Below are 12,423 nucleotides of genomic sequence, written 5' to 3'. Positions count from 1 at the left end.
GCGAGCTCTCACACATCGGCTCAAACCAGCGCCTTTTTGACCAACCAAAACGTCGAATTGAGGGGTCATCCGCCGTACAGCCCTGACTTGGCACCCAATGACTTCTTTTTATTCCCACACATCAAGAAAAAAATTCATGGACAATGATTTTCGTCGCCAGAAGATGCTGTTGAAGCATTCAAATACCATGTTTTGGCGGTGTCTCAATCGGAGTGGAAAAAGTGCTTCGAAAATTGGTTTGAGCGCATGCAAAAGTGTATAAATCTTGATGGAGAATATTTTGAAAAACAATAAAACAATTTTCGTTGATAAATATGCGTATTTTCATTATTAGGCCAGAAATATATATAGCAGCCCTCAACTCAGGAGGTTTGCTATTAAGAATGTAACTAAAAATAAACATCGATAAAGCGTAGTATGAAATTCGCGCTACTTTAGCGCTATGTTAACTGACAAAAAAAAGGACCTAGAAGATTTATATGGGGCGAAAAAAAAATTAAAAAGATGAAGCCACTTTAAATCTTCACAAGAAGAAATACAACAGATTAGAAGGAAAGACACAGCACATCTTAGTTCATACGTAGCGTTATCAAGTCACATATCACCATCAACGTTTATTCCAATGTGATTTGCGGAGCCACCTTTTTTCCAATTTCAACCTAGAGCAACGTTTCTGGTGAAGATACAAAATGGTATATCTGGTTTCAAACACAAGTCGGGAAGAATTATCTTTTGAATAAAAATTTAAAAGATTATAAGAAGGGTTAGCATTATTTCCATCTTAAAAATTACTTGAAAGTGACTTATTGAATATCAAACTGACTATTGTGACTTTTTGAGTTTTATAAGTGACTTTGAATTACAACCATTCCAAAATAGATTCGGGCTGGTGTTCATGGCATCGGAGGAATTATCACTGAACAAATGGATTTGCTGTGAAATTTTCACACAAACTTAACAATAGTTCAGGATCACAATAGGAAAGTGTAATCACTTTTGCAAAATGCCACTGAAAAACTTATTTCACTTTTGTTTTTAGTTGAGATCATAATTTCACGATTCGGTTATGGCCCTGCTAAACACTCCTGATTAAATGGAGGGTTTAGATTTCGCTTTTAGTATCAGTTGACATTATAATTACAAGACAGGTTAAACTTGGTTTTGAACCGAAGGATTATTTCTCAATTAAATGGAACGATTCTTCAAAAAGTATTATTATTTACCAGTAAGGTCCATTTCAAGTGCATCAGTTTCTTCAAGAATACGCTTCTTGTCTTCAATCCAAGATATTGTTTCACGACATTCGATATGAAACGTTTGCAATCCGTGTGCAGATTCAAGTTCATCTCGTTTTCCATCTGCTTGGGCGCGCAAATCAGCCCATTTTTGGTTCAACTGCAAAACAGGGAACAATAAAGCGTCAAACCACAGCATCCAACAGAAAAAAGAACCCATACATATCACAACTCGTACAAGCTATACAAGCCATACATATCACAACTCATACAACTCATCAAAGCTTATTATCAACAAAAGTTAATATACACACTTGAGAGGAATCCTCGATGGCAAAGTGGAGTTTAAATTCTTCATATGATAAAAGCAGATATAAAAAAAAAAACGAAAAAAAAACCCAATAAATTATTGGGTGTCATAGTGAGAATCTTTAGACTCGCAGCTGTAAGTGCACTGAAGATGATCTTTTGCTTTCAGGGGCTTAAAGTTCTTAATTTTCGCACAACAAAATAATATTTTCTATCGCGAGTTTTCGTAGTGAATTCGTTTTTCTAAGTCTCTCTAAATAGAAAAACTTTTTTTGACAAAGACCCAAAACATGTCCATTTTATGAGTTTATCCTCGGGCCATTAGGACCATTATGTACAAGCCACAGTCAAAAGAAATTTGGTTCCCAACAAACAGAGCCTGAAAAGGCCAGGCACCTCTTTGTTTTAAAGCTAGGGTAAGGGCTTCAAAATAAGGACCTAAAAAACAGCCCAAAAGACTTTTTCCGATTAGATTGAAACTTTTAACAATCGTTGCCTGGGTAAATGGGACACAATATATTGTTATGAGAGAGGCTGTAAAAAAGTTAATTTGGGGGCACGATCCATCAAAAGGAGATCCAAAAACTGTCAGAAACCTTTTTTTCCTGATTGGCTTAAAGCTTATATCCCTAAGTCCTTGGGTCATTAGCAAAATGCATACGAAACAAGAGAGAGAAAAAATATTGGCTCCCTGAAATAGGGCCAAAAAGCTTTTTTTCCATACGACTTGAAACTTGAACCCGTAAGTTCCTTGACTAAAGCAAGCCTGAAGTACAAAAAATGCTCTAAGTTGTTGCCACAGGCCTAAAAAGCCTGAAGCCCGAAATTTTTTTTTTTTTTTTTGATTAGCTTGACAGGTGTATCTGAACTTCTTTGGTTAGCAAGGGAAGCCTGAAGCACAAGCAAGTTTGCCTGAAAACAAAGCCCTTTAAAGGGTAAAATCATTTCTTTTTCTGAATGGCTTGAAACTTTAAATCATACGTCCCTGGCTATGCGGACCCTAATGTTAAAAGACAAATTTAGTTTGGAGGCATAGGCCCCTTCAAAATTAAATCCCAAGAAAGAGCGAGATTTTTATCCCAATTATTTTGGGCTTAGAAGACAGCACATTTCTGATCAGGGGATGAAGGGTGTTAGTGGGGCAGAAAATTGGTCAATAACCTTGTTGTCCATAATCAGTTTAAAACCTAAGGCTTCAAATCCCCAAACAGAAAAGAGCCTAATACAAAAAAAAAAAAAATAGTTCGCCCCAAATCAGGATTGAAAATTGAACCCAAAAAAGGGCCAAAAAACTTTTTCAGAGCAAATTTTAAAACCTTAAGTCTCTGGCCCAAGTGAACTCTAATGTACAAAATAAATTTTAGTCGAAGAAACAATCCCCCCCCCCCCCACAACACAAAGGCCCAAATACTTTTTATCTGATTGGCTGGAAACTTTCAAAGATTGTAGTTGGGTTAAGGGGAGCACACTGAAATATTACCTAAACGAGCCTAATGTAAAAAAAAAAAAAAAAAAAAAAAATTCGCCACTTGGTTTCCATTAAGGGCCAGAAAACTTTTTCCGGAAGCAGATACTGAAAGGGATGGATAGGTCTTTCCCGATTGGCTTTAAGTTACATGCAGACAAGGACACCAGAACCTTAATTTAGACAAAAAAGGTTGTATCGATTCGTGACGGCAGAAAATAGGCGTTACATTTTCCTTTGTCTGTCCTATGATCTATTACCTACCCGACATAGCATATCTCGCGTTTGGTCAAATATGACTTGTTTTTGAAACATGCTTTAGGTTGGCTTTACTTAAAGGAAAGTTACAATATTCTCCATTGGTGCAAAAATAACACAAGTCCAAGCAGCGGAAATTTGAATTTAAAACGATGCAAAGCAGTTGACAAATAAAAACCCCACTATTTGGAATACACTCTAGCCGATACTTATTTGTGCTACTTTCCGTTTGCTTCAATTACGACTAGATTGTTCATTTTAGTATTTGTTCGTTATAGGACTAATCGTTTCATCCATAGCAGTATTTGCTACCCCCTATGTTGGATGGTAAAATTCACTTTAATTTCTGTTTGTTTTGGGTACATTTGTTTGTTTTGGATACATCCATAGTACTATAGGTTTGCCTAGGTTTGAATTATTTAATGACCTTCTTTCCACTCGTGTTAGGTTTTGATATGGTTCTTTACTTTTCTTTGAACAAATACTTTTATGGAAAATGTTTCACAAGTGAAAAATCGAGGGGGAGAGGGGTACAGAAAAATAGTGATTTTCAAGGTGTCTTTATGTAAAAATGTGCTTAAAGTATATCATGCAGGAGATCATTGTTATTATCTGAATAAATAATAAACCCAGGAATTATTTTAGAGGGGGAACAAACAGAAAAAGAATGTAAAGAACGGTTTTAGAAGAACTATCCATTTTTTTCTAGCCTCACACTGTTTTCCTGTTGTTGTTTTTCTTTCTTGTTTTGATACCAGTGTGTCACTAACGTTACCATGATCAATTTTCTTAGAAACCTTTAGGACTTACAAGATCAGAACTTTTCCGCAATCTCTAAAAGTTTTCTCCGTAATTAAAAACTATATCTTAAGTTTTTCCCGGGCGCCCAAAAATTAAAGTCAAAGAAGGAGAAAGTCATATTTACTTGATTCTGCCTAGCAACAATTTCATCTGCATTTGGATGTTCTACATGGAGCAGTTGACGAGCCAATTGGTTAACAACAGCAACTCGGGAAGCATTTGAATTCATCTCATGATCAAAACCTTCATAACGATGACGCAGAATTTCCACGTCCTCAATGTCTTTGGCCGGGACCTGACAAAAAAAAAACAAATTGATAAGAATTCATTACAATTATTCTAAACATATAAAACAATTATATAAAGAATACAATTATACCATAAAATATAATTAAAATTACTATTTTTTGTTTTTATTATAATATATAATTATATATTACTATATAATTGTATTATTATAATTACAAGTATAAAAGAATAAACTAATGGTTTCATATGTGTAAGGACAAGATTTATCTAGGCCTCAAATTTTAATATGAGACACGTTTTTACAATGCTTCATTTGCAGCGCTACTTCGAATACATACTGAAGGAATTTTTTTTTTTCAATTCTAATAGAAAACATTTAGCTCGTGTCTCAGCAGCAAATTTAAAAACTGAACTTGACGTATTGAATTTTCGAGCTTCTTTTTTTTTTCCCAGATCTATAAAGCTTAGGACTTGTTTTATTACTTCCAAATGTTCACTTCGATCACGACAAATCGGTTAGCATGCACTTATTGGATCTCATGGAATGGAAAATTGGCGTTTGAGAGATTTAACTTTTTAAACTATTTATATGGAAGCTCTTGTTTAATACTTTATGTGTCAGCAAGGAAATCTACTCAAGAATCAGAACTTACCGTTGGAATAAGAAAATCTTTAGAATTAGAAGAAAAAAAACCCTTTAATAGAAAATAGTTTCTAATTGATCGATTTGAAAGCTACATAGAAAAATGCCAAAACCAACGATATTTCTTTTTTGTCAATTGATCTTTTTCTATAATTCAATTTTTTAATTTTGTAAAAAGATTCGGTATGTAAACAACTCAAATTACCCTTTTATAGATTAATTTCTTTAGTTTTACCAAAATGAAATTTATTCATCCCGAATATGTTTCAATAAGTATTCAACAACTATTCATGCTGTAAACAAATGCTGGAGAAACAGCTAACTGAGTTACAAAACGAGCTTTCAAGCTACATGATTTGAACCAACTTCGGCCATGACTGACAAGATGTCAATGATAAGGTGTATATAGCAACTGACAAGGTATCAATCAACCATAATTGACAGGTTGTTGGAGCCTCTTTGGTGGATCTTAGAATTCCTTTTTTTTCTATTATATTTGTTTATGTTTCTATTCGTATTATATATAATAACATTATACATTCTTTTATGTGTAATAGATTATGATTTATCAGATACACATCGAATTAAAACATTTATTGCACACAAGCAGCTATAGTGTGATAATCTTTGAAATATTCAGCAATTTTGGTTGAACTTTTCTAAAGATTAAATTAGATCATTTGAAGAAGATATTGGTTTGAAGAAGCATTCGAAGAAGATAAAAAAAAATAAAATGCTGAAAAAAAGTTAAGAGAAAATGGATTTGTTTACTTACCATTGTATAAAGCATTCTTTCTTTTTCTCCAATCCATTGTTCGACGCCGTCAGCTTCAGACAAGAGTTTATATAAGGAAAGAGCATCCAACAATCTTTGTTTGCGAAGTTTGGAAAGTTCAAGCAGCTCTTTGTAACGACGGTCAATACCATCGAGTCTGCTCAACACCTGCAAATACAACAATCCTAACTTAGACAAAGTTACTTAAAAGACACTGAAAAGGGCAACTAGAGAAAGGAGGAATGCGGAACTCTTATATTTTTTTGGACAGTGACTAGGCAACGCCAATAAAAATAAATCAGCTGCCTAATCTTAAAACATCTGCATTTTTTTAAATTATACAGGGGATCCCCGGCAATTTTGCGTGAAGACCGGAATTACCACGCTTGGGCAAAAGTGTAAATGAGTAGTACTTCTTGATGAGTTTTTCATGCTGATATGCGTAGTGCTATTTGTTTCAAAAAACTTGACTAGATTCTCCAGAAAATAGACTTTGTCTGTATATACACTGTTTCTAAAATCTGTTTTAAAAGTTTCGTACAAATACAATATTTTACACCATAGGAAGTATAATAAAAAAATTTCAACCACTTCATCTTATTCAGATTCTAGTCTTATTAAAGAAATAAATAGACTGGGAATCAACCACTTTAACAAGGTCTGAACTCAAGTCACAATCAGACATTTCTAGATAAAAACTGCTTAAAACTGTATCAAAGATAAACATTGATGATGGTGATGGCATGGGTGATGAATGAGGTGAAAAACCAGGTTTGTGATTGGTCTTTCAGATACACTGTTTTGAGCTAGTGATTGTTTTGGCGCCTTTTAGTTTGTCCGTCAGATAATGTTTTGGAACTGGAAAGACAAACAACAGATGCACTGTAAAATTGCACCCCAATAAACGCAACCATGGGAGATAGAGCAACTTCATTTCAATTCAACTTCACATCAATTCAGTGGGTAAAGTTACGTAAGAAGCCACTCTTAACTCAAAATCGAGAATATACAATGTTTTGGGACTGGACAGGCGAAATAACCCAAATTATTTGATATTCAATACTCGTTGATAACGACAAAAACAATTATAACAAAAAAAAATAAAAGAAGTCAATTAACGAATGAACAAAAATATCGATTGAAAGCCATAAGATTTTCATGGAAAATTTGGAATGACTGAAATATTGTTACGTTAAGGACGACATCACGTAACGTATTGTTACGTTACTTTACGTGAGGGTTTGGACATGTACAACTGTCCAGTTTGTGTTGTAGTTATACATGTGCAATATAAACTATAATAATGGAAAAAATTGAACAGTATCCCCAAGTTAGAAAAATTAAATTTCCAGAATCAAATTCACGCAACAAAACTGTCACAAATCCCTCAGTCTATTGGGTGTTCTATTAGTATGTAAATATTAAAGTTCAGTGGAATAATTATACTTATTTTCTCTGGCATTCAGCCCACACACAGCACTTGCTTCACTCGACCTGGTTGTATTATTATATTCCCTAACTAAAATACATGGAAACAGCTTAAATACATATTTAAAATATTCATGCAATTGACACATTTTTAAAATAGTTTGAATACATGAAAATGTTTATACAAGGTTATTTTCTTCGTGACGCTCCATTTTCATTTTATTGGAAAAAAAAAAGAATTTACATATAAAAATAACATTCTCACAGTTCCAGGATATGTTTGAAAAACGATTCAATTCACTAGCTTGAATAGTAGCGCTTAACCGGTTCTTTGCCTTTATAATGACAAAAATAAAACCGTTTGATATTTCATAGTAACTTACTTTAGATAAAACTAAATTACAATTTATGATTGTTTAATATAAATTGCTTATTCTTTATATATTTAAAGGGATTCAAAAGAATATACAGGGAAGAGAAGCTCATTTACTATTTAAGCGGGCCGATTTTAGATTGGAGTTCTATTAGACCCTACTTGCAAGGAAAATTTGATTTTCACCCAGCAAGTTAAGAGTAAATTTATAGAACAAAACCATATAAATAAAAAATAATGTATTGCCCCGTTAGCTTTTTCAGTAAGAAAAGAAGAAAAAGATAAAAGAGACATACTTCTGGTGATTCTCTGTCTTTTTCTCCAAGACCAGTGGCTTGCTGCGAAAGGGCTTCGATAGTCGATGCGTAGCTCTTAAGCTCTTCGCTGACATCTTTGTGCTTTTTGAGGAGACTTTGAACATTAGCCTCATCACGTCCAACATCTTCACTTGAAACAAGACGCAAAGAATCTAGCATCCAGGTATCTGCCTCGTCGCAGTCGCAAAAGAACTAAATAGTAACAATGATTTGGTCAAAAGTTGCTTGACAAAATGATGTATGTCGCATAATTTGTTAGACGCATTTAAGAAAGGAAGCAGCTTCCAACCTAAATGTGTCTTGTGATGACGAAAATAAATAGAACAGCACATTTCTAGACAATGGTCGTTTGATCAAAAATACACACAGGTATCTTCGAAATCACTTAACGTAACTAACGGTGAAATACAGACGGTAAGTTCACCGGAATAGTTAAAACTAACAACACATTGTATTAGCATAAATAGTGCTTTATCTGCTTTTTGGTACAAAAAGTTATTGAAAGACCTTATATTACAATACGCCAAATATCGCAATTCTATGCAACCACCTTGCCCCCTTTCTTTTTCAAGACGTCTCTTAAAGTTACAGCACCATCTATTTAGCATCTCTGCCTCAAAATTGTATAAAAACAACTTTAAGCTAATCCCAGCGATCGCCAACATCGTTTGTTGGAGAGGAATACTCGTGTTCTATACCCAAACTGCACGGAATTATAAAAAGAGTGCTTTAATACGCTTTCTTTTTTTTACAAAACGCTTAAAAAAGGCGAAGGATAAAATTTCTAACTACCCCAAAAATTTGCTTTTGTTCCCAAGTTAGGTTTTATTTGCATAAAAAAAACATCCAATTTTCTAGCGGTAAACATTTTATCCTCATTTCAATGCAATAATTGATATTTCCTAGAGCATAATTCACTGGGTACGGGATATATTATTCAAATAAAGTCTTTGGATTGACTTTTATTCTTTTCAGCAACAATAGATTAGGGTCTAACAAAAGAACCAATCGAAACGAAACAGGGCCTAAACATGGATTTCAGAGAAAATCGCAAAAGTAACAATTGTCCTAAAAAATAGCGATTTGAAAAATCAGAAGAGACAAACAGAAAACTAAAACATTAAAATGGTGTGCGATAATGAAAAACTTTAGGAAAACACTTAAGTAAATTTTAATATTAGGAAATCTTAAAATTTATATTAACCTATTTGAGCCCCCCCCCCCCGGACCTCTCCGTCCCAAAGCGAACTATTGTCTCAAAAAGCATCCAAAGTTGCTTCAAAAAAACGTGGTATTTGAATTTTGATAATATGTCTGCTTTTTTTAATTGATAACTAGGAATTTGTAAATTGCATATTTGTGTAACTGTTGGGATTTCTTTTCTTTCTCTCAACATATTGGCATAAATGTAAGTGAAAATTACACAACAATAAGCTAAAGCCTCTTCAATATGACGTAGATAATTTTGGAAACCGCACCGCCTTTCCATGACGATAAATAAAAGTTTAAATAGGGATAAACTTCTTTTAATAGACAGTGATTTTCACAAACAGTGATAAAAAAATAGAAAAAAAAAAGACATTTCGGTCACATATGTACTACTGATGATGGTCACTGCATATGTGACCGAAATACCTAATATTTTTTGTGAAATTGTATCACTGTTCGTGAAAATCACTGTCTATCAAAAGGAGTTTATCCCTATTTGAACTTTTATTTAAAGCCTCTTCCTCGCACAAATTTTAGAATTGGAAACGTTATATTGTGTCTAATCATTATACGAACGTGAAAGTGGAGGACTGAGTACCACCACCGTATGAATATATAGTTTCATCATTACTACCTTTGAAATCTGCTAATTACTTCAAACTTTTTATCAAATTATATTCCTTCTCATTTTTCATATAGACAAAGCCTCCCCCCATTCCCTCTCCTACTTAATTGTATCAATCCTTGTTTCCAGGGAAAACATCTAGACAAAGAAAGGAAACTTTGCATAGAACTAAATTTCCTGAAAAAAGGAGCTATTACTTGGAGGCACTTTCTAGAAAGGAAAGTGAAGATGAAAGCTTTCTTAGCACATGATAATTTCTCACGCTTGACCTCATAAAAAGAAAACAATCAAAAGGAAGAAAAAAAAAGGTGTTGTGTCTTCTCACAACATAATAATGAAGAGGCAAATTACTCTAAATTAATAAGAATTAAACTAAATGAAGCAGCATTGTCATACTGTATGAGCTTTTGGTTCAAAGATTAATTTGACAAAATACATATTTTGTCATCTGCAAACGAGTTCTTCATAAATCTTTAATTAACTTAGAATCTAGCGTATGTTCAATCAGAGTCAACGCAGTAGTCAACATAGTAAAAAGGGATGTGTGCCGCCGCAGACCCTAATGGCGACAAGTAAAAAAAATTGAGATAGTTATCACTAAGAATGATTTCGAAGTCCAAAATATGTACCTCCAGAGGAGGAAAGGGGGATAACCCAGGCAAACCCAAGCACACGGATCCCAAATTATGCCAGTGGTTCATTCTTTACATATACTTATCAGAAGAACATATAGGCATGTTGCACTTTTTTAAAATCAGAATCACGCATAGCATTTAAATATGTAAGATTGGAGCTACCAATTCTCTCCTCCTGCTCTCCCTCTCCATCAATTTCCAAATTTTCAGAGGAAACGTAGGCAAGGTACACCTTGTTTTAAGCAATCATACAAGAATTTTAAAACTCAGTGCAAAAGTAAGCTAAGTCTAAGCTGTTGACTAACTGCCTATAAAACAAGTCAAGACCAAGGTGCGGTTTTTTAGTGTGTAAAAAGCTAACGACGGGAGGGGAGGCTGAGAGTTGGATAATAGAAGGGCTCCTCGCCCATGTTTTGCTCCAAAATTAGAGATAGGTATTTTCGAAGACGATACTGCCTTTCCATGACGATAAATAAAAGTTCAAATAGCAATAAATCCTTTTATTAGACAGTGAAAAAACAATAAAAAAATACTGTACATGTGATCGAAATATTCAATATATTTTTTTTCACTGTCTAATAAAAGAATTTATCCCTATTTTAACTGTTGTTTATCGTGAAATTACCGACTTAGCTTGCTTGCGTTATTCTACTTCTGATTTCAGAAGTTATTCTACTTCTTCAAGAATTATTTATCAGCGTTAAAAATTGCATTAATCAGTTGAAACTTATATTTCTTTCAAGGTAAATATGATGTCACTTTTCCACTTCAGTCGCAAATTTGAAAAATGGAACAACAGACTCAACCAAACTTACGCGCAGAATGGTTCATAAGAGTGGATGGCAGCATTTTCGGACTCACGTGAAAGTGCTCCTTTTATGGATCTCTAGGTTTTTCTATTTATTCTTTTAGGAAGACATTAGAGCGATGGGATCAAAGAACCATCGTACATCTTAAGAGTCATATTCATCAATCCAGCCTGAGATAAAAAAAAGATTTCGTCAAAAACCGTAGAGGTTAGACCCATACCACTTACCCCCAATAAAACTGACAGTGGCGGTATAGAAGAAAAATGACGATCCCAAAGTGTTGATTCCGCAACGCAAATAAAATGAAAAATGAAGCCAAACTTGAAACGAGCAAAAATTACCATAAAATAAAAAGTGATACAGTAATACATAATTAATACAGTAAAAAAATTTTTTTTTGATTATATACAAAAAACATGGACACTTTGTCTTTATAGAATAATGTATCGACGTAAGGGATAGAGGCTCGCTGAATCTGGATTTAGTGCAGGTTTTTTTATTAAGATGAAAAATTAAAATAAGCCAAATAAAGGAAATATTAGACATATTACCTTGCTCCTTTAATATTAAAACACCAATAATAAGAAAAATAGTAAGAGATAGACAGTAGATAGAAAATAAGCCTCTGAAACTAGCCAAAAATTGCATAATTACTTATATTAATTGGCCAACAGATTCCATAACTTACCTGGTGAAGATCAACAGCTTCAGTAAGCCTTTTCTTCCTAAGATTTGCCATTTCCCAAAGATGATTCCACATATCAGCAATTTCATCAATTCTTTCCCGGATCTTATCGGATCCGAAATGACTTTCGTTGACAAGATCTTCGCCAGCTTGTATAACGAGTTGTAGCTGAGGCTCGTGACTTTGAATATCCTCCTCAAGAGCACGATGTTTGGATAGTAGAAGATGGATCGTTGTAAGGTCATGACCTGAAATCAATTTAATCTGCTATTATTACTGGCATTCAAATTCTGATATCAAGATTTTAATTAAGAAGGGGGGGATAGACTATGGAGTAGCTCATTCCAGAGCCAAAACACATGCATTTGTAAGTAGTTCGCTTCAGTCGCAAATTTGAAAAAAACAAAGTACAGACCTAACCAAACTCACGAACAGAATGGTTTGTGAGAGCAGATGAGATAGTGCTCCTTTTATGGATCACTAAATCGCCCTAAATGGCAGGCTCAACCAAACTCACAAACAGAATGGTTTGTAAGAGCAGATGACAACACTTTCGAACACATGAGAAAGAGCTCCTTTCATGGATCTGTAAATTACCCTAAATGGC

The 12,423-nt window shown here is 34.0% G+C and overlaps 1 protein-coding gene across 6 annotated transcripts in view; it reads right to left on the bottom strand.

Annotated features, from left to right (window-relative positions):
- Positions 1-12,423, bottom strand: part of beta-Spec (spectrin beta chain) — a 172,627-nt gene that overhangs the window by 79,591 nt on the left and 80,613 nt on the right. For all 6 annotated transcript variants that reach the window (XM_089092294.1, XM_089092290.1, XM_089092293.1 and 3 more), the window contains exons 10-14: positions 11,820-12,064; positions 7,833-8,045; positions 5,736-5,903; positions 4,193-4,363; positions 1,224-1,395 (exon numbers count right to left, since the gene is read on the bottom strand). In XM_089092294.1, the coding sequence (XP_088948420.1) occupies positions 1,224-1,395; positions 4,193-4,363; positions 5,736-5,903; positions 7,833-8,045; positions 11,820-12,064 (969 nt within the window). The remainder of the gene's footprint in view (positions 1-1,223; positions 1,396-4,192; positions 4,364-5,735; positions 5,904-7,832; positions 8,046-11,819; positions 12,065-12,423) is intronic.

Source organism: Artemia sp. Qi Xiang Cuo, chromosome 7 (assembly GCF_049724085.1).
Source record: "Artemia sp. Qi Xiang Cuo chromosome 7, ASM4972408v1, whole genome shotgun sequence".
Taxonomy (NCBI): Eukaryota; Metazoa; Arthropoda; class Branchiopoda; order Anostraca; family Artemiidae; genus Artemia; species Artemia sp. Qi Xiang Cuo.
Note: the sequence above shows the minus strand (reverse complement) of the source record. Positions and strands in the feature narration are given on the sequence as shown.